Source organism: Scyliorhinus canicula, chromosome 15, assembly GCF_902713615.1.
Source record: "Scyliorhinus canicula chromosome 15, sScyCan1.1, whole genome shotgun sequence".
Lineage (NCBI taxonomy): Eukaryota > Metazoa > Chordata > Chondrichthyes > Carcharhiniformes > Scyliorhinidae > Scyliorhinus > Scyliorhinus canicula.
Genome location: NC_052160.1, coordinates 64121756 through 64144560, shown reverse-complemented (window position 1 = coordinate 64144560; position 22805 = coordinate 64121756). Strand labels below are relative to the sequence as shown.

At 45.8% G+C, this 22805-nt stretch overlaps 1 protein-coding gene across 1 annotated transcript in view; it reads left to right on the top strand.

Moving 5' to 3' along the window:
* The first annotated feature begins 1958 nt into the window (after positions 1–1958).
* LOC119978824 (heparan sulfate glucosamine 3-O-sulfotransferase 3B1-like) overlaps positions 1959–22805 on the top strand; it is a 228753-nt gene continuing 207906 nt past the window's right edge. The window contains exon 1 of the mRNA XM_038820711.1: positions 1959–2780. Coding sequence (XP_038676639.1) covers positions 2320–2780 — 461 coding nt within the window. The 5' untranslated portion in view covers positions 1959–2319. The remainder of the gene's footprint in view (positions 2781–22805) is intronic.

Below are 22805 nucleotides of genomic sequence, written 5' to 3'. Positions count from 1 at the left end.
CTGGAAGGTAGGGTAACTCCTAGTCCAGAATTGGCAATATTTGGGGTGTTGGAGGATCTCGGAGCAAAGGGGGGAGGGACCGATATCCTGGCCTTCTCTGCCCTGGTGGCCTGGAGATGGATCTTGCTGAGATGGAGGGACTTGGAGCCCCTGAAATCAGCAGTGTGGGTCAGCGAAATGGTCGAGTTTCTCAGACTGGAGAAAATCAAGTTCGCTCTAAGAGGATAAATACAGGGATTCGCTCGGAGTTGGCAGCCGTTCATCGATTTCTTTAACAAAAACTGAACATCAGCAATAGGAGGCATGGTAATGTTAAATAAGGACAGGGAATTTAGTATACGGGTAATTGGGGATAGGGTGGGAGAAGTGGGGTATGTGGTTTATTGTTTGTTGTTATTTTAGGGATGATGTGGAGATGCCGGCGTTGGACTGGGGTGAGCACAGTAAGAAGTCTTACAACACCAGGTTAAAGTCCAACAGGTTTGTTTCAAACACGAGCTTTCGGAGCACGGCTCCTTCTTCAGGTGAATGGAAAGGCTTGTTCCAGCTAACCCTAGCTGGACAGCTAACCAAACTAACCCTAATCCTGGAACAAGCCTTTCCATTCACCTGAAGAAGGAGCCGTGCTCCGAAAGCTCGTGTTTGAAACAAACCTGTTGGACTTTAACCTGGTGTTGTAAGACTTCTTACTGTTATTTTAGGGGGTATTTTGTGCGTCAACCCATGCAGTTGTTTTAGAAATGTCAATATGTTAAATTGTGAAAGTTACAAATGCTTTAATAAAATATTTTCTAACAAAAAAGAAATGAGCAACAAGCACATAGAATCCCTACAATGCAGAAGGAGGCCATTTGGCCCTCCGAAAGAGCACCCTACCCAAGCCCACTGCCCACCCTAGCCCACTCCCCATCCTACCCTATAACCCCACCTAACCTGCACATCTTTGGACACTAAGGGTCAATTTAGCATGGCCAATCTACCTAACCTGTGCATCTTTGGACCGTGGGAGGAAACCAGAGCACCCGGAGGAAACCCACGCAGATACAAAGAAAACGTGCAAACTCCACAGTCACCCAAGGTTGGAATCGAACCCGGGTCCCTGGAGCTGGGAGGCAGCGGTGCTAACCACTGCGCCACCCCAACTAATGTTGACCTTGCCTGTGATGCACACAACCGCTTCAAAGAATGTTTTTAAAGTATTTTACCCAGTGGCAAATATTTGAATCAATAGAGGAAAAATAATTAGAATTGTTTAAAATAGATTTGGATGCCATGGTGGGGCATTATGGTCTATTTGTCTATTTTTTTCTTCATCAGTTAAATAGATTTCAATGTTCTTAAGATGCTGTGGTTTGTCCATAAAATAATTCCACTCCCCCCCCCCCCCCCCCAGCCAGTTGTTCACATCTGTTTCCACAGGTTTCACAGGCAGCAGTTTAAAGGCTGGAGTGATCTTATCCCAAAAATGGATGGCTTTTTCTTTCGCCGCGGTTTCAAATAGATTTCCAAGTTAACCTTTCATGATCTGTGTGACCTGTAGTGCATGATCAGAACTGGCGAAATTTAAGGCACTTAAAGGGCTTCAGTCTAACTTTTTGTTTTAAAACTGCAAGAAGCGAATAACTTCCATCTGACCACTACACACTCGAGTGTCCGACAATGTCGAAGTGGTCCTATGCACTATAATAGAAGCTGAAAGATAATGGGCCATGGAGGCGCTGATAGAAAAAGTGAGATTGTGGATTTAAAAAAATAAATAAATGCAAATTGAATGTGTCATTTATTCAGCGTGTGACTGTCGGCTATGCAATTGCCATTGTCCATATGTTGTGCTGGGGATATATCTCTGGTTTAAGCAGGTGCCAGAACGCTTTTTGGGAGAGATTTGAATATATTTCCAGGCTATTTAACTGCCACCCAATAGCCGGGCTGAGGGGGAGGATCCAATGTCTGGTGAAGTTAGACCGAGTTAAAAATGATCATCATGTTGGAATCAGGCAGATTGTAAACTGAGAGGCGAAATCGGGAGCTTGGAGGAGACAGAGAGAGAGAGAGAGAGAGAGATGGGGGGTATTAAATCAAAACCTCTCCACGTCCCCTTGGAAATATAAATGGGGGGAAAGAGAAAGAGAGAGCTGATAACCGTATGGAAACGTCCCAGCCCTCCTGACTGGGTCCTGAAAACAAGCTCTGAAGGCTGTTTCTTTTTCCATATGTACATAAACAATTATAAAGGACGGACAGCGTTTTTTTAGGAAACGAATTCTAAAAGCATGTTTCCAAAGTTTGGCCCCGTTTCTCTGAGCTGGAAGTCGACTAATGGGATGTTGTAGCTGCTTCATTCACCTAGGCTTTCTGAAGGTTCAGACCAAGGCGCCGCTCCTTCTTATCATGATCATAGTCCTCACCTATTTTGTCTACTGTCTGACGGGCTACTGCGAGACCATGCCGAGCCCCATCCCTGTGTCCCCCCAGCGCCGCAGCCCTGCAGCCCAGCCTGAGCTGCGGGAGGAGCCGGGGAGACAGCAGCAGGGCTCTGAAGCCGGGCTCCCTCCGGACCCCACTGCCCAGGAACAGGCGGCGGCGGCGGCGGGCTGGAATATCTCTGTCTTCAACAATTTCGGGAGTAAAAAGTTCCCTCAAGCCGTCATCATCGGGGTGAAGAAAGGGGGCACCAGGGCTCTGCTGGAGTTCCTCCGGGTCCATCCCGATGTGAGAGCCGTGGGCTCTGAGCCGCATTTCTTCGACAGGAACTACGAGAAGGGACTGGACTGGTACAGGTACTTTCACATGCACCCTCTTCCCAGCCAGAGTCACCCCCCTCTGGAGCTCACACACAATGTGATTAACCCTTGCAAACTTTAATTTGCAGTAGTATTCACCAGCTCAACCTTGCTCTCATTTAAAGATTACCTAATTTAATAATAGCATATCAAATATTCATATTTTTTTGCTCAGTAGCAGCAATCCTGCTCTCTCAGATGGCCCTGTCCACATGCAAAGCGTTCCCACATTTGGGGGATTATTTGCCGTTCGGTCTACACTGGGATATATTTCCTATCTGGGAGCAGAGGAAGTTCTGCTTTTTCCGGTCGATTTTATTATCTATCTGCCTGAGTAAACCTTTTCTACAACACACCGGACCTTGCCTTCTAACTGCCTTAGATAAACATGGGAGAGGGGCTGTGGATGTGTCTTAAGCTTGCTTTTGGAAAGTGAATACGTTCCTTTGAGATGTTCTCCTTTGTAGAATGCCAGCACACATGTGGACAGTTCATCTTTAAAAATTAGGAAAATATGTCGCAGTAAAACTTCACGCCGCAATCCGGCTTTAATTTAAACAGGGACCCAGGCATCTCTGAAGTTAATCTGCCGCAGCCTTTCAAGAGTTCTGAAGTATGAAATGTTTATTCCGCTGGGCAGTGACATTGCTCTGGGGCAGTCTTATTACAATCATACACATCCGTTTGATGTTAAATAGTATTATTTACTGATTCACCCACCTAGATAACTAGACAAGCCTCACCATTCATATACTGAGAGGCACATTAGCTATTGGATCTATTTCAACTAAAAGTAAGATCAATCAGGGACGTTCAGGGCCAGGACAGCTACAGCATTATATTCGAACCTCAAAATACCACTTTGTTAGTTTCATACTCCATGACTTATCTATAAAATTCTTCAGGGAGAATGCCTTGATTCTCACAAATATTTTTGAAAAAAAGTGCATTAAATTTTATATTTCTGTGTAAAATGCACTAAATCGATCACATTAATCTGTCCAACTGAGTTTCCTGCTTCAACAATTATGAGGATGTGTAAATTTTTTTACTTTATCGTGGATTTTAAAAAAGTTCTCACTTTTAAGGAATAGCTTCCTTCACCAAATCCTGGGATATTGATGAACAAGGTAGTTGAGAATCCATGAAGCTTATATTTAAGGGGGCATAGCACACGTGACACACAGGTAATGATTATTTAGGATCTGAGTATGGATCAATCCTGAAAGTTATCATGCTGTTATAATCATTAACGGAAAGAATACATTAGATGCAATGTATAGATAAGGCAGTCGGCGCAGCCAGAACTCAACTAGTGAGAGTCATTAGAATGTAGCTGAGAGTATGGAAAATGCGTCAGAGCGTTGAGGGCAACAACAAAATAATACCAGATCCTCATATTATTCATAGTCGGAACAGTAGTTGACAATGCTGCTGGAGGCTTGATTGTTGACATTCTGGATTCTGTAGTCGACTCTATACAATGCTAGCTTTGTGGCAATAGGAAACTGTGTTCCAACAAGATTTGTGTCTGTGTTCGACAAGATGTTTCAGAATTAGCTCTGTATTGATGAAAGTATCACAGCAAGCTGTGTCGCGTTGGAGGTGATGGTGGCGCAGTGGTTAGCAATGCTGCCTCACGGCGCTGAGGACCCAGGTTCAATCCCGGCCCCGGGTCACTGTCCGTATGGGGTTTGCACATCCCCCCCCCCCCCCCCCCCTATCTGCGTGAGTCTCACCCTCACAACCCAAAGATGTGCAGGGTAGGTGAATTGGCCATGCTAAATTGTTCCTTAATTGGGAAAATAAGAATGGGTGCTCTAAATTTATTTTTTTTAAACATTGGACGTGATGGTATTGTATGTGGGAGGGTATTTACAGTAAAGGTCAGCTGTAACATGAATTGATTTTAGATGTTAAAAGAAGTTTCTCATTCTCAGAGCACAGATGGCATCACCTGGTCTGCAAAAGTCAGGGTTGGACAGTCAGAGTGCTACAAATCTGTGTGCTATGCAGAAAGTAAGGTTATATTTTGGAAGGGCTGGAAGGTAGTAATTTCATTGAGAAGTTCAGCTGGAATCACAACCTGCAAAATAAGCTCAAGTGCTTTGTAACCATCATCAGAACTCGAGTTGCAACCTTGAAGTCAGTCTCCTGAATCCATGGTTTTTATAGTGCATTTACCGGCCATTATTTTCCCATTCTGGGTTTGTTTATTTTAGCTGGTGGGCAGGTTTAAGAGTAGCCACCAGTTGTACAATATGTAGGGTGGCACCTACACTGTAGGATTAAGGGCCATTGAATAAACACTGCAAAGTTAACCAACAAAGTGATTCACTGTTGCAGTTATTACTGGGAGTCATTTATGTTTGGTTTACAATTCTATATTATTAAATTGATAAATGATAATATCACGTTTACTAACATATTCAGGACACATAGCTATCACAAACAGCTTTCCTATGTACATTTGACATTCAGTAGTAACGTGTGGACAGAGTATGGCATCCAGAAAATACATTTAAAGAATGACAACTTACATTTATTTCACTTTTGAAATCCTTTCCCCTTAGCCACGTGATTAAAAAATGTTTAAACTGAGGCTGGCTTTTGTGTGACATTCTGGGGCTCCTCATCATTGTGATAGGAGTTCCAATAAAATCCACTTCTTTTTGAAAAATGCAGAAACCTCTTCTCATTACCCACCGTCAAAATGCCAGAACTACAGTCTCCAAATGACAGAGAAAATTAATTGCCTGAAGGGTTAATACAGCCAAAGAGAAGGTGATCTTTTGAATCACTGGCATTTTGATGTAAAAGAGAAAGTCTGGGTATTATATTTTACAGCCTAACCTTTTCATGTCCGTACAAAATGATTACTTTTGAGTTCCTGAGATACCAATCACTTACCAAATGTGTTCTGACCAGTGACATTCCTATTTGATTGCAGTCACAATTTCCCCTTTATTCCTCATGATTATGAACTTGAAAAATGGAGTGTTAGAAGGAGTGGTTGTAAAATGTCCATAGTATAGGTTTATGTCTGTCTTAATGTTGATAAAGATGTGTCTCTATCCACATACATGTTTTTTCTTTATTCTGCTTTAAATGATCTGTGTCATCTTCTAATCGGATTTTGTGGACAGGTATGCAATAGGGATGTGCTACCCTTAAAGCTCCCCTGATGTGTTGTGAGGTAAAAGTTGGTGCTGCAGACGAGCTGAGGTCCAATAGAAATTTGATTTGATCTGCTTTCCTCCTTGTCAGTGTCACCTGCACTTAGTTTCCTTTCAGATCGGTAACGGAAAACCAATCTTCCACATACATGTGGCGAAATAGGGGATTATTGCACAGGGGAAGATTTGGAAAAAACTATTGGGAGGGAGGTTGTGAAAAACAGACAACTGGTTTGTTTTGCCCTGGAATTTGGAATTAATGTTTTAAGAAGTGACCATCAAGGGACTGCTCATTGAATCACATGTAAACAGATACATTTTCCCGTTCCCTTTGTGTTACTGTGCAAAACCCGCCTGTTATAATGAATGGTGTGGATGCTGCTTTATTATGAAGCTATGCTGTTTGTAAACGTATTCAGGGCATGCCGATCAGAGGGAAATCATTCCTCATATCGTGAAAATGTGGCCTGGCAACTCCAGCAAACTTGTCTCTATTTGAATACAATTTTTCCTTTTACAAATTAGGCATGTTGAATGTTCAGCATCTTTGTCAGTATATGCAAAAGCTGACATAATCATAGAGCTTTACAGCACAGAAAAAGGCCCTTCAGCCCATCATGTCTGTGCCGGCCATCAAGCTCCTATCTATTGTAATCCCATTTCCCAGCCTTGTAAGCTATGGCGTTTCAAGTGCTCATCTAAAATGCTTCTTAAATGCTGTGAGGGTTCCCGCCTCTACCACCCTTTCAGTCAGTGAGTTCCAGATTCATTCCACCCTCTGGGTGAAAAGTTTTTCCTCAAATCCTCTCTAAATCTCCTGCCCCTTATCTTAAATCTATGCCCCCTTGTTATTGAACCCTCTACTAAGGGGAAAAGTTTCTTCCTACCTATGGCCCTCAGAGTTTTGTACACATCAATCAGTGTCTTCAGTGACATTTTCCCTCCTCACCAGTTGCACCCAGGCCACAGCTCTACAGGTAGATGAATCTTTCCAGGCAGAATGAAATGAAATGAAAATCGCTTATTGTCATAAGTAGGCTTCAAATGAAGTTACTGTGAAAAGCCCCTAGTTGCCACATTCCGGCGCCTGTTCGGGGAGGCTGGTACAGGAATTGAACCGTGCTGCTGGCCTGCCTTGGTCTGCTTTAAAAGCCAGCTATTTAGCCCAGTGTGAGAAGAATTGTCAGGTGTACTTTTGACATAATTGAATTTGTTATAACGCAGTATTAGCCATTCAACACCCGGGCACTGACGCAAATGCACGTGAACAGCTTTGGCACTACCACATTCATAACAATTACTTTCAGGGTGTTTGAATTAAATGTCAATGTGTTCTTACTAGAATTCTAATTAGTGACATTTCACATCAATATAGTTCAATACAAATAGCTCTTGTGTTATTGAAGGTAGGCTTTAGGGGTGAAGTTTGCAGCCTGATCTCTGGCACAAGTCACTAAGGATTAGATATTAATCAAATAGATCATGTTTACTGAAAGGCCTTCCTTTTCCTCATGCAGTGCAATGTGCAGGATGCTCTCGCATGTTTAGAAGTGCTGAACAGCTACTTACTTACCATGTCTGGTAAGAAGGCCCGCTGCAATCAGTGTCTGTCCATTATATGTACATTTTAATGTAAATGATTTGATTTTGGTTGTAAACACCAATCTGTTTCACATGTTATTTGTGTACATGATGCAAAACAGAAACAAAAGGCTCCCCCCTGCCATGTTCTAAGCTGTTGAGATCAGAGCACAATTTGTAGGAGACATCAATGCCAAGCCCCGAGTGGAGAATGGAGGTGCTTGAATCCTTGTGGAGAGGGGAGGAGGAAAAATTGAGATGTCACCATTCTGCTTCTGTGCACCCCCTAGTGGTCAGTCAAAGAGCAGCATTGGAAGAAGTCTGGAATTAGACTGGGGAGCTGTTCACCCTGTGAGAAAAAATATCCCTTTTTTAAAACTGCACGCTTGAGGAGCTGCTAAAGGAGCGGCCAGGTGCCAAGCTTGGTATGCGAGAGGGGGAAAGGGGGACAGGGGGAGAGGGGGAAAGGGGGGGAGGGGGAAAGGGGGGAGAGGGGGAAAGGGGGGGGAGGGGAAAGGGGGGGGAGGGGGAAAGGGGGGAGGGGGAAAGGGGGGGAGGGGGAAAGGGGGGGAGGGGGAAAGGGGGGAGGGGGAAAGGGGGGAGGGGAAAGGGGAGGGGGAAAGGGGGGAAAGGGAAAGGGGAGGGGGAAAGGGGGAAAGGGGGGAAAGGGGGAAAGGGGGAGGGGGAGAGGGGAAAGGACGGGGAGAGGGGGAGGGGAAAAGGGGGAGGGGGAAAGGGGGGAGGGTGAAAGGGGGAGGGGGAAAGGGGGAAAGGGGGGAGGGGGAAAGGGGGGAGGGGGAGAGGGGGGAGGGGAGAGGGGGAGAGGGGGAGGGGGGAGAGGGGGAGAGGGGGAGGGGGAGAGGGGGAGGGGAAAAGGGGGGGAGGGGGAAAGGGGGGAGGGGGAAAGGAGGGAGGGGGAAAGGAGGGAGGGGGAAAGGAGGGAGGGGGAAAGGAGGGAGGGGGAAAGGAGGGAGGGGGAAAGGAGGGAGGGGGAAAGGAGGGAGGGGGAAAGGGGGGAGGGGGAAAGGGGGGAGGGGGAAAGGGGGAGGAGGGGAGGAGGGAAGGGGTGCGGGAGGGGAAGGGGAAAGGGGGAAAGGGGAAAGGGGAAAGGGGGAGAGGGAAAGTGGGGAGGGGGAGGGGGAAAGTGGGGAGGGCGAAAGGGGAGGGGGAAAGGGGGGAGGGGAAAGGGGGAGGGGGAAAGGGGAGGGGAGAAGGGGAGGGGGAAAGGGGGAGGGGAGAGGGGGAGGGGGGAGGGGGGGATGGGGAAAGGGGAAGGGGGAGGGGGAAAGGGGGGAGGGGGAAAGGGGGGGAGGGGGAGAGGAGGAGGGGGAGAGGGGGAAAGGGGGGAGGGGGAAAGGGGGGAGGGGAATGGGGGGAGGAGGGAGGGAGAAAGGGGGAGGGGGAAAGGGGAGGGGGAAAGGGGGGGAGGGGGAAAGGGGGGGAGGGGGAAAGGGGGGAAAGCGGGTAGGGGGGAGGGGGAAAGGGGGGAGGGGGAAAGGGGGGAGGGGAAAGGAGGGGAGGGGGAAAGGGGGGAGGGGAAAGGGGGAAGGGGGAAAGGGGGAGGAGGGGAGGAGTGGAGGAGGGGAGGAGGGAAGGGGTGGGGGAGGAGGGAAGGGGAAAGGGGAAAGGGGGAGAGGGAAAGTGGGGAGAGGGAGGGGGAAAGTGGGGAGCGGGGAGGGGAGGGGGAAAGGGGGAGGGGGAAAGGGGGGAGGGGAAAGGGGGAGGGGGAAAGGGGAGGGGGAAAGGGGAGGGGAGAAGGAGAGGGGGGAGGGGGAGATGGGGAGAGGGGGGATGGGGAAAGGGGAAGGGGGGAGGGGGAGATGGGGGAGGGGGAAAGGGGGGGAAAGGGGGGAGGGGAAGGGGTGATGGGGTGGGGGAGAGGGGGAAGGGGAAGGGTGAGAGGGGGAAAGGGGGAGGGGGAAAGGGGGGAGGGGGAAAGGGGTGGAGGGGGAAAGGGGTGGAGGGGGAAAGGGGGGAGGGGGAGGGGAAGGGTGGAGAGGGGGAGGGGGAAAGGGGGAGGGGGAAGAGGGGAGGGGAGGGGAAAAAGGGGGGAGGGGGAGGGGAAAAAGGGGGAGGGGGAAAGAGGGGGGAGGGGAGGGCGAAAGTGGGGAAGGGAGGGGGAAAGGGGGAGGGAGGGGGAAGGGGGAAAGGGGGAAGGGGAGGGGGAAAGGGGGGAGAGGGGGTGAGGGGGAAGGGAGGGTTACATAAAAAGTACCAAAGATTCAGATGGCGAAGTTTCTATTTTATACACTTAATCCTTCCTGAACTCAGAGGATGCTGAGGCCACTGCTTTCAGCTCAGCACTGTGAAGCAGGCAAGATATATATATAGGAAAAAATAAGCAAGTGTTGTTCCTCCTGAATGTTACACAGTGACCCCTGCTGGAAAGTGCACGTGTAGTTACATGGCATGAACACAAGGTTGAGTGCAGCTCTGATGATTGCTCGGGTAGTTTACCAGTTTACGCATGAAGAATTGCTGTTTGACAGAGAGAGAGAGACAAGGAGGGCTGACAGCATCTGCGGAGAATTAATGCCAGCATAATTCACTGCCTTCGGAGGAAGGAGCAAAAGAGAATGAAAGCCTGCCTTAAATGTGTGCAAATCCAACCCCACCTTAATTGTCAGAACTCAGCATAATGATTCAACATGTGATTAACCTGAAATTACGCTTATTATTTTACAGCGAGCAAAATATTAGCAGGACAATCCTGACCCTTGGTATTCTGGTACAGTTTAAAAAAAGACGTTTGGGTGGATTTATTCTGGTTATGGGTCAGCAAGGACACAGATTGAACCATGCAGCTCCAGAATCTTGCACGATTTTCCAAATAATCTGTTCACCAGAACCCCCTGGTACATTGACCATGAGAGCTAACGTGAGTGCTTGCTCGTGAACGATTTCGGGTTCAGCTGCAAGTTGAGGGTCATTCGCAGTTAAATTGGGCAATGAACTGGAGCTGCTTTGGTCACTGTGATGGAAAGTGGCAGATACTTGAGGATATAAGCAAAATGAAATGAAATGAAAATCGCTTATTATCATGAGGAGGCTTCAATGAAGTTACTGTGAAAAGCCCCTAGTCGCCACATTCCGGCACCTGTCTGGGGAGGCTGGTACGGGAATACGAACCGTGCTGCTGGCTTGCTTGGTCTGCTTTAAAAGCCAGTGATTTAGCCCAGTGAGCTAAACCAGCCAGGTATTAGTTATGGGGTTAATTGATTGTATTTCTCACTTTAAAGCGTTGGGCTTTATTCATTCGAGGTTGCAAAATGTACATTTTTTTGGTAAAGCTTTTTTATAAAAAATAATGGGCGAAATATAGGCAATCTGATTATGTCAACGGATTAAAAATGAAATTTGAATTGAGCAGTATAATGCTTGTAAGTCCAATAATTTGAAGGGGACAATGTTAAATTAAGAACAGTTGGCCACATCTCCGTCTTTCCTTTTTAAATAAAAGTGATGAAGTAGAACACACAGCCAAAAGGAGGGCAGATAACTTATGTTGAAATGCAAAAATTAAATGAATTTATATCTTTAATGGTTCTGTCGACTTGAATGAGTCTTCGAAGAAAATCGATTTTCTTTTGGTTATAATACAATATTGAGAAACCGATGTTATAATTTATGAGGCAATTTCTCTAAATGGAGAGCTTTCTTCAAGGCTTATTATAGATTTAAATAGTCACATTATTGATAGATTGATGGGACTAATGATAACCGTGTAGTTATTTCTCCAGGGTTGCAGTATAGATTGAGTGAAATGTAGCTCTGAAGCTTAAAGTCAGTGTTGATGAAATGCATTACGTTTGTGGTAGTGCAGCCTCACTTGTTAACATTGGCATTTATTACCACTACCTGTCAATAGGCTGTTTAGCAGGAGTTTCTAAACATTGGGTAATTCAGTCCCCTCCTTGTCATCATCTGGTGGGCTATTTGATGGAAGTAACCGAGCAAGGGTGGCAAAGTAAAATCTCTTATCGTTCGGAAATTTGGAGCCCTCCATGAGCACCGGATATCTCAAACCACTATGGTATCAATGGAGGAGTTTTTATTAAAATTCATTCATGGGATGTAGGCACTGCTGCTGACAGCATTAGGGCTGGTTTAGCTCAGTGAGTTAGACAGCTGGTTTGTGATGCAGAACAAGGCCATCAGTGCGGATTCAATTCCCGTACCAGCTTACCTGAACAGGCACCAGAATGTGGTGACTAGGGGCTTTTCAAAGTAACTTCATGCTTGTGACAATAAAAGGTTATTATTATTTAGTGCACATCCTGGGTGGTGGCTTGCCAGGCCATTTAAGAGTCAATTGCTGTGGACCTGGAATCTAAGAAACCAGAAGAGTTCTCAATATGCTCATAATTAGACTTTTACATCAAGATTTTTATTCAATTTCCACCATCTACTGTGAGATTTGAACCTGGGTGCTCAGAGCATTGGGCCTCCTGATTACTAGCCTAATGATAATGCCACTTCACCACTGGTTCCCTCGGTAATGTGCACTCACTGTTGCAGGAAATGTGACAGTCAATTTTCACACAGCAAGCTCTTAGAAACAGCAAAGTAAAATAATGACTAGATAATCTATTCCCTGGTGATGATGGCTGAGGGCTACATGGTGGCCAGGTCACTGCAGGTGGGTTGGGGGTGGTTGCGGGGGGGGGGGGGGGGGGGGGTTGCGGGGGGGGGGGGGGAGTAGATGTCCCCTGCTCTTCCAAGTATTGCCATGAGACCTTTTAAATCCACCTCGGTAGCTCAGCTGAAAGACAAAACCCTGACAATGCAGCACTCCCTCAAAGATGAATACAGACATGAACCCTACTCTTTCTATTTGTTATGGTATTGAGTCTAGTCATATTTCAAATGTAGGAAAAGCAGCAAACAAGCTGTACAAATGCGTTTAGATCAAATAATCAATTTTTTGTGATGTTGAATGAGGGATAAATCTTTGACTAGGCTACTGGGCTAAAACCCCCTTACTCATCTCAAAATAGTGGCATTGGGATCATTTCCGTTCACATGCAAAGGCAGTTTAACGTCTCAGCTGAAATCCGGCACCTCCGACAGAGCAGCACTCTCCTCATTTCCACAGAGAAAGTTACCTTGATTTATACACGGGTCTCACAACATTCTTACTGAAAGGTAAGAGCATTAGCAACTGAACTGCGGCCGATGCACATAAAATACGTCGGCTGGATTCTACGTTCCCCCAGCCGCATGTTTCTCGGCAGGGCACCATTCGCTGGGGCGAGGTTCTATCCCCCACCACTTGTCAATGGGATTTCCCATTGAAACCATCCCATGCCAGCTGGAAGCCCATTGGTGGGGGTGAACTTCCAGTGGGAAAAGTGAATCCCAACGACCAGAGAATACTGGCCATCATTCTTCGCCAAATAGAGTGTAATCCTCAAAAGCTAGACCCCTTATTCTTGGGCTCTTACGCCATTTAAAAATTCTTGTGGTCTGATTTATAAAATGTACAGTTTTAAAAAAAAAAATCCCAGTCAATCTTTCTATAGGAATGGGTCTCCAGTCAGAACATTCAATCAGATTAGACTGTTGTAGTCATATGAACGCTCCAATCATTACTGGAATATTTTTCTACTTAAATTGTTCCATGGGTACAATTGACACACAGTTTGAATAATACTCTTTTGTGAGGCCTTGAAGGGCAATGTACCATCCCATTCAGTTGACGGGCTTATTTTGGAAAGTGATAATGTGGAGTGCGTCATGTAACTAGGCATCTTTTCTCAATATTGGGCACCTCTTGACATTTTCCTTTTCCTGGCTGCAGCAGAACATTGTCGCACGTCACAAACATGTCAAAAAGACATGTGTTCCGCACATGTGCTTAACCGAAATGCAAAACAAATATGATTAAATGGAGTTATCTAGGAGGAAAAGGAAACTTTCATCCTTTCTGTAGGCACTGAATAAAAGTTCAGGTCCCATAGTTTGCAGGGTCTGGGAGATGGGGGGAATGTGTGGGGAATCTAACTTCTTGCATCATTTTTACCTCGGGGATCTGGGTTTAAATGAAGGCCAGATTGGTAGGATAGAAATTTTCCTTATTTGCCAGCTGTAGTCTTTATTAAACAGCTTTGGTTGATATCTGGCCAATTCCAACTAGGCAGTAATCCACAGTAAAAAGAAAACGCTAATAATTTGGTGCAGGACTGAATTAGCTAAAAGTCATTTGAAGACACAAGGGTGACTGGCTATATGCATTGAATCGAAATACCCTGGAGTATCATGGTTGGGGAGGGCAGAATTAGAGTGCATTTTTGAGAGAAAGGTAGAGGGAACTCCACTGTGCTTCGACCCTCACGTAAGGAGTAAAGGAAATTATGCTTCATAACCAACTGCAGGATTAGTTGCTGTGATGTGTGGGAGTACCTCATTTGCAGAATAAGTAAGGGCAGACTGTATCGGCCAGAGGGTTGGTAACCAGAGGGCACAGATTTAAGACGATTGATAAAAGAAATCAAAGGCAACTTGAGGATTTTTTTTTTTTTACACACACATGGGGGCGTCTTGTGATTTGGGACACACATAAAGGTCATAGAAGCAGATTCATTAGTAACTTTCCTAAGGGAATTGAGCATTTCGGAGGGGAAAAATATCAACAGGGAAATGGGAAAGGGCAATGGGCCTTGGGACTAATGGAATAACTCTGCCAAAGAAGCCAGCACATGTGTGGTGGGCTGAATGCCCTCCTGTGTCATGTCTATGATTTGATGATTTTGTTTGCAATGATTTGTGAGAGCTGGGCGAGTAACTGAAGGGAGTGGAAAAGTGAGGTATTGTGGGGGCCATACGTATTGGGAAGAAAAGCATTGAGGATTTCTGGATGATTGTTGGCGGTTGGAGGGGGCGAAGTAGTGAGTAGGCATGGAATGGATGAAGTGATGGTTTGATGTTTATCTGGGCTAATTTGGAGGAGTGAGGAGCCAGGGCTGTGGAAATCGATATAGAGCTGGGCTGTTAGTTGGAGGAAGAAAGTGTTAAAGAGAATCAAGCATTGAAAAATAGAAACCAGGAGTAGAAAACGGAAGACAGCATGGAAAGGGGAATGAAAAAATTGCAGAAAGGAATAGGTAACACAGCTCGAGCAGGAAATAAGGGGGTGAATTCTCCGCCTCCCCAGCCGTGTTTTCCTCGGTGGCGCACCGACGCCGGCAGCTGGATTCTCCGTTCCTGCCGCCAGCCAATGGGATTTCCCATTGTAGCCACCCCACGCCGCCAGGAAACCGCCAAGTCGGGGTGCGCTGCTAGCGGAATTGGGAATCCCGCCGGCGAAAAATTTACCTCATGAATGGACAGATTTTCAGAAAGAAAACTGGGCAGGAACAGGAACTTGAGGGACAAATGGGTAAACAGAAAAAATGTGCAAATTTAACGAGGCAGAATTATTTCTTTACATTTAGTCACCAGGTCAGGCGTCCTCAATGTCTTTAATTAATTAATTACTTGTCAGTTTACATTGTGAGGAGAACTTTGCAGTTAGCAGATATATTAAATCGGCAAGGGTTGATAAATCAATTGATGTTTGCTGGCAGTACCTTTATTTATTTCATTTTATGCACGACTGGGTCGATTGGACTCAATTGATTAATTATTTTCACATGGTTGGGATCGCATTTAATTCTAGATTTACAGAGTAAAAGGTTCTATGTGGGGAATCTAGGCAACTAGCCCATAAATTAAATCCCCCAGGGCTGATAAATCAGTTAATGCCTGCAGCATAACCATTCATTTGTTTAATACTCAAAGTGGGCAGCAGGGCAAGCCCATGGCTGTATTTATTTTCACATTTGGTATCATTTTTCATTCATTGATTTTTTTTTGAGGCGATCAATTGGATCATGTTTAAAAACATTAAGTAGTAAGGGTAGAAGGAGTTTGAAAACTACCTGATTACTTTGAAATCTGCAATTGAGTAGGAGGAGGGGGTATTAAACAGGCTTGGGAAGGCATGTGAGAAAACCAGACTGAGAATAAGCCAAATGGGAGGGAATCATAAAATCCCTGCTAAGTTTATGGAATCGAATGATGCCATCCTTGGCTGGTGAGACATAGGTTGCAGTTCTGGGTCGGAACTTAAAATAAACTCAACAGAAAAGCGATCTTCAAGACAGAATTGAAGACTTTTAGGCCCATATTTTCCAATAATAGTATCAACATTTTATCCTGTTCCTTTTAAGAGGTTATTATTTGCATTACCAAATGTAGTGTAGGCCTTACTATAGACATAAATCCGCATATGAAATAAAGTACCACATTATTATTATTATTATTAATAAAAGTGGGCAGCACGGTAGCATGGTGGTTAGCATCAATGCTTCACAGCTCCAGGGTCCCAGGTTCGATTCCCGGCTGGGTCACTGTCTGTGCGGAGTCTGCACGTCCTCCCCGTGTGTGCGTGGGTTTCCTCCGGGTGCTCCGGTTTCCTCCCACAGTCCAAAGATGTGCGGGTTAGGTGGATTGGCCATGCTAAATTGCCCGTAGTGTCCTAAAAAAAAGTAAGGTTAAGGTTAAGGGGGGGGGGGGGGTTGTTGGGTTATGGGTATAGGGTGGATACGTGGGTTTGAGTAGGGTGATCATTGCTCGGCACAACATCGAGGGCCGAAGGGCCTGTACTGCTCTATGTTCTAAGTGGGCTGCTAATGTAGTTTTCTGATTAATTTGAGTAAATTCTTTGCAATCATGCCACACAAGTTTCAGGCAATGACCATCTGAAACAGGAGAGAATTTAACCATCTCCCCTGATAGTCAATGGCATCTCCATAGCTGAAAATCCCACTATCAACATCATGGGGATTACCATTGATCAGAAACTCAACTGGACTAGCCATAAAAATACTGTGGCTACAAGAGCAGGTCAGAGGCTGGGAATCCTGTGCTGAATAACTCACCTCCTGACTCCCCAAACCCTGTCAGTTATCTACAAGCCACAAGTCAGGGGTGTGATGGAATTCTCTAATTTGCCTGAATGAGTGGAGCTCTAGCAACACTCAAGAAGCTCGACACCATCGAGGACAACGTAATCCGCTTGATTGGCACCCCTTCCACCACGTTAAACATTCACTCCCTCCATCAGCGGTGCACAGTGGCAGCAGTGTGTACCATCCACAAGGTGCATTGCAGCAATTCACTAAGGCTCCTTCGACAGCACTTTCCAAATCCGCCACCTCCATCACCTAGAGAACAAGGGCAGCAGATGCTTGAGAACACCAGTAAATTCCTCATCAAGCCACACATCATCCAGGGCGGGATTCTCCGTCCGTTCAAGGCAGTGTGATTCTCCAGTCCCGCTGCAGTGAATGGGAGATTTAGCTGAGTGCTAAATTCTCCTTCCTTGCTAGCGGCAGTACTGGGGCGGACTCGCATAGGAGAATCCCAGCCCCTGACTTGGAACTATATTGCTGTGCCTTCACTGTCACTGGGAGGAGAGGGGGAAGTTCAAGGAGGCTGGCTGAAGATTGCATGGCAGGGTTGCTTTCCCAGGTTAAACAAAATCCCACCGACCCTCAGGATGTTAATATCTTACTGGCATGGGCTGGAATTCTCTGGCCGTTGGGATTCTTTTTTCCTGCTGGCAGCGCACCCCCACCCATGGATTCCCAGCAGCGTGGGGTGACTTCAATGGGAAATCCCATTGACAAGAAGCGGAAGAGAAAATCCCACCGCCAGCCAACGGTGCGCCACCGAGAAACACGCGGCTGAGGGACAGGACAATCCTGCTCCATGTTTTAGAAAATTTCCAAAATGGTTTGGGACTGGGGCAGCACGGTGGCACAGTGGTTAGTACTGCTGCCTCATGGTGCCGTGGACCTGAGTTCCATCCCAGTCCCAGGTCACTGTCTGTGTGCAGTTTGCACATTCTCTCCGTGCTTGCGTGGGTCTCACCCCCACATCAAAGAAAGATGTGCAGGGTAGCTGGATTAGCCACGCTAAAATGCCCCTTAATTGGAAAAAAATAATTGGGTACTCTAACTTTTAAAAAAAGTGGTTTGAGGCTGTTTCTTACTGGTACCAGTGATTCAGAGATTGTGCGATTTGATATATAAAACTGAATAGTCAATACGATTCGAAACGTTAACTCTGTTTCTCTCTCTCTAGATGCTGCCAGACCTGCTGAGTCTTTCCAGCATCTACAATTTTATATAAAACCTGAGGTTTTCATTTTTTTTTTCAGGTAGCTACTGTTAAATGGGGTATAGACTTTGCACCAGGGGCTGTGTGTTTATGTGGCACTATCATTTGTAAAATAGTGAAACGTAAGCTGGAATGGCAAATAGATTAGAAACTTGACATCCTAGCTTTACAGGATGGTTCTCCACACTAGTTATCTGACTGGTTCAGAGATTGGGTATCATACCATGAACAGCCTATCAAATGGATGACCATTCTGAACCATCATTACGTATAGTGTGAATATTGCGTGTTTCTGTCAGCTATGCAATCAGTTGAGCCGAGCATTCCTAAAATCATAAATCACAGTAGAAGGGTAATTGGCCCATCGTATTGCTGCTAGCTCCTTATCAACTGTCTGTCTCCCCAGCTCTCATCAGAAGTCCTGCAAATTCTTCCTCTTCAAGTGTCGATCTGATTCTCTTTTGAAAGTTATTATTGAATCTGCTCCCGCCAGCCATCCTTTCAGGCAGTGTTTATTGTTCTTTTCAAATCCTCTATTTCTTTTGCCGATAACTTTAAACCCTAAATTGTTGGGAGCTCGGAGCAGGTTTAGACCCATGGAGTTCCCCTTCCTCCTCAAGAGGGCCTATGGCAGGTGAAGGGACTCATGCTTTTTACATAGGGGCCCAGTTAGATTTCACCAGGTCCTCGCTCTGTGTAGGTCGGTTCCTATCTCGTCGACCTTAGCACGGTAGCGCAGTGGTTACTGCGCAGTGGTTACTGCACAGCGTCAGGGTCCCAGGTTCGATTCCTGGCTTTGGTCACTGTCTGTGCGGAGTCTGCATGTTCCCCCTGTGTCTATGTGAGTTTCCTCCGGGAACTCCGGTTTCCTCCCACAAATCCCGAATGACGTGCTGTTAGGTAATTTGGACATTCTGAATTCTCCCTCCGTGTACCCGAATAGGCGCCAGAATGTGGCAACTGAGGACTTTTCACAGTAACTTCATTGCAGTGTTAATGTAAGCCTACTTGTGACAATAAAGATTATTATAATATACACATGATAATAGTCCCGTAGTTAGCGGGGGAGTTCATACTCCTCCAGCCACAGGGGGAGAACAATCAACCCAGCCCTGCGTGTTCCATGCAGGTTATTACAGCCGCTATCTCTTGTTAACTTGTTGTGGTGTCAAAGCTGCAGATAAGGTTAAACTGTGTCATCCACTCTTTGCACTGAGTGATATTGTTGTTTTGTCTTTCAAGCCAGACGTCTCTTTTTGCCTCTATTTCTGCGTTATTGTATGGAAAGAGGTGGGAACAGTGAGAATTGATAGTGGGAAGCAGTAGCTGAGGCCACCAATTAGATGGGATCGCATTTTGAAAAACAAATCTTGGTCTGGAAACGCAATGCCTGTCCTTGAAAGCCAGGTGCAGTACAATAAACGTGTGGGGCCGATAGCATTGGGGACAGTATTAGGGAAATGTATCACACACTCACAGATTGCTGCTTGGCTGAACTGACGAACAAAAGATGATACAAATTGATTCTCAGTAGAACAGCCACACAAAATACACATAAACCACCTTTCAAATGATTCTTCAATAAATCATTCTCTGTAGACAGGCAGGAGCGGGGGATCTTTATTTTGAGGCTGTTGGTAGATATTTATAATTAAGCCTGGGCATGTGCCTATTACTAAGATGAACTCTGTTTCAGTGAATATCTGATATATGAATAGAGCTCAATTGGCCCAACCCAATTTGTAATTGCATCCATTATTACTGTTCTGGTAATAAATTGTTTGGGTTATTGACTTGTTAAATGGTTCAGATGATATTTTTTAACCATGATACATTTCAAAATGCCCTACATCTTCCTGCTGTATAATCACTTACACTTGTTTCCAATACATTTTTGTTCCTCGAGCTGAGGGCTCTCATTTTTATTCCAAAAGTAAACTACATTGGTCAAAAGAAGGTCCCAGTTGGGAATACAGCTAAAACGAGATATCGCAGACCTGGATTTCAGTGCTGAGTTGCTCACGAGTGAACCGGACGTTACTGGTGTCACTTGGGTTGTTTCCAAACTCCACAGAGTGTTTTTAATTACTTCATGGCTTCGAGCCCTCACCATCTTTCCCAGGTCACGCAGCATTCTTCAGACAGGAGGAGGTGAGCAAGCTAGCCACTCGGAGGCTTCTACTGCTGTCCTTCATGAGATGGTGGCGTGGAGATTTGCAAGAGCAGTCAAGGTGACCCTCGCTAGCTTGACTAAACATCGCACTTTGACCCTGTAAAATGGTTTCCACTTGGGGAAAGCACTGCTCTGCATCTCTTTTCCAGTTGCAGGCAGACCTGAGGAAAACCCTAAAACCTGAAAGTTCAAATTATAACAAGCTGGCTCCTTCTGCAATGGTATAATTTCTCTCTCCATAGCTATTAATAATTTCTTCCAAATTCACCTTTTCCTCCCTCAGTCCCCTGAAACTACAGTCCTGCATCAACTTCTCTTTCCTCTTAAAGGACCCTGAATGCATCATTACTGCCCTGATACTCTCTTATGATTTTGTGTTTGAGTCCATCCAGTCTGGCTTCTGGTGGAAGGAACCTTGATGAGTTGCTGCAGTGATGGCGCCGGAGTGTGGCGACTCTCTGTGAGCTCTCACCCAGATCCTCTTCCTACATCTCTTATAACCATACCAACCTCTTAACTGAGTAGTACAACACTCCTGTAAGCTTCACCTGATGCCTGTGACTATGTATTTACATTGTGTATTGATGTTTGCCCTATGTTTTTTATCATGTATGAAACGAACTGTCTGTACCGTACGCAGAACAATACTTTTCACTGTACCTCAGTAGACGTGACAATAAACAAATGCAAACCAATCTTGTAGATGGTGCACACTGCTGCTACTGTGCATCAGTGGTGGAGGGAGTGAATGTTGAAGGTGGTGGATGGGGTGCTAATCAAGTGGCTGCTATGACCTATATGGTCATAGTGTTGTTGGAGCTGCACTCATCCAGGCAAATGGGGAATTTTCCAATGTAGAATCATAGAATTTACAGTGCAGAAGGAGGCCATTCGACCCATCGAGTCTGCACCAGCCCTTGGAAGGAGCACCCTACTTAAGCCCATGCCTTCACCCTATCCCCGTAATCCAGTAAACGCACCTAATCTTTTGGACACTAAGGGGCAATTTGGCATCGCCAATCCACCTAATCTGCACATTTTTGGACTATGGGAGGAAACTGGATCACCCGGAGAAAACCCACGCAGACAAGGGGAGCAAGTGCAAACTCCACAGTCAGTCACCCAAGGCTGGAATTGAACCCGGGTCCCTGGAACTGTGAGGCGACAGTGCTAACCACTGTGCCACCATGCCGCCTGGCCTACTCCTGACCTGTGCCTTGTAGATGGTGGATGGGGTTTTGGGGAGTCAGGAGATGAGTTACTGCTGCAGGATTCCAAGACTCTGACCTATTCTTGTAGCCACAGTATTTATATACCTGGTCCAGTTAAATTTCTGGTCAATGGTAATCACTAGCTTCTTGATTTTGGGGGAATTCATCGATGTCCCTGAATGTCATGGGGAGATGGCATGCTTGAGATTTGTGCGACTTATCAGCACAAGCTTGAATGTTGTCCAGGCACGGACTGCCTCGGCATCTGAGGAGGTGGTACGGAACACTGCGCAAATAATCAGTGAACATCGCCACTTCTGACCTTGTGATGGAGGGAAGGTTACTGAAGAGGCAGGACATTGGCAAATGGTGCAAAACATTGGCGATCCAAGGGAAGTGGGGAATAAGATAAATTTGAAGGGGAAGAGAAAACACATCTGTGAATGCACTGAGATGTAAAAAAAATCTTTGGCTGAGCCAAGGCAACAAAAAGGTTCACCCAGCTGCAGTGCAGATACACAACCACTTCCCAGTAGTTTGGTTTGATGTCTGCCAATGTAAACTCTTCAGATTCATGAGCTCAACTTAAAAGTCCATTAATAAGGAAGATTTGTGTACACAACAGTTGGGAGAGTTTACAACATTGCAGACCAACAAATGGATGCATTGCTCACAGTGGGAAAACTCAAATTTACATCTGGATGGGAACATTGGGAATGGTTTTCAGGAATCCTTTTGCCAAAGTGACATCAATTAATTAAAGAAACATGCAAAGTCACTTGTATGTTTTTCATTGCAGTAAATGGAAAGTTCTAAATTCTGCTTTTGATTTGAGGTGAAGAGGGGGGGGGGGGGGGGGATTTGTGAATTCATCGTATGCCGGTTTTAATTTAATCCTTTTTATTTAAAAAAAAGGCATTTGTGCATTTATGTAATTCCTATTACAGCCTCAGAACATCACAAAGCTCTTTACTGCCAATGACGTACTTTCAAGGTGTAGTCACTTAGAGCACCGTCTTCTCAACCTTGCCCCTCGCCTGAGGTGTGGTGATCCTCAGGTTAAATCACCACCAGTCAACTCTCCCCCTCAAAGGGAAAAGTAGCCTATGGTCATCTGGGATTATGGCATCTTTACTTTTACTCTTACCATGAATCAAAGGCTACAGCCAACTTGTATACAGTAAGATCCCATTAACAGAAATGTGCTGATAGTCAGCTTGTCTTCTTTGTGATGTTGATTCAAGGATTACACTTTGGTTCTGGCACTGGGGCTAACTCCCCTGCATTTCTTCAAAATGGGTGGCATGATAGCACAGTGGTTAGCTCTGCTGTCTTACAGCGCAAGGGACCCAGGTTCAATTCCGGCCTTGGGTGATTGTGTAGAGTTTGCACGTTCTCCCCATGTCTGCATGGGTTTCCTCCCACAGTTCAAAGATGTGCCGGTTAAGTGGATTGCCCATGCTAAATTGCGCCTCAATGTCCAGGGATGTACAGGTTAGGTGGGGTTACAGGGATGGGGCGGGGAGTGGGCCTAGGTAGGATGTTCTTTCAGAGGTATGGTGCAGACTCGATAGGCTGAATGCCCTGTAGGGATTCTATGGTATCTTGGCATCTTACCTGTCACCTGAGAGAGCAGGGCAGAGTCTCATTTTAACATCTCACTTGCGCGATCTCCAACAGGTGCCACACCTCCTCAGCCAGGCACTGGAGCATCAGC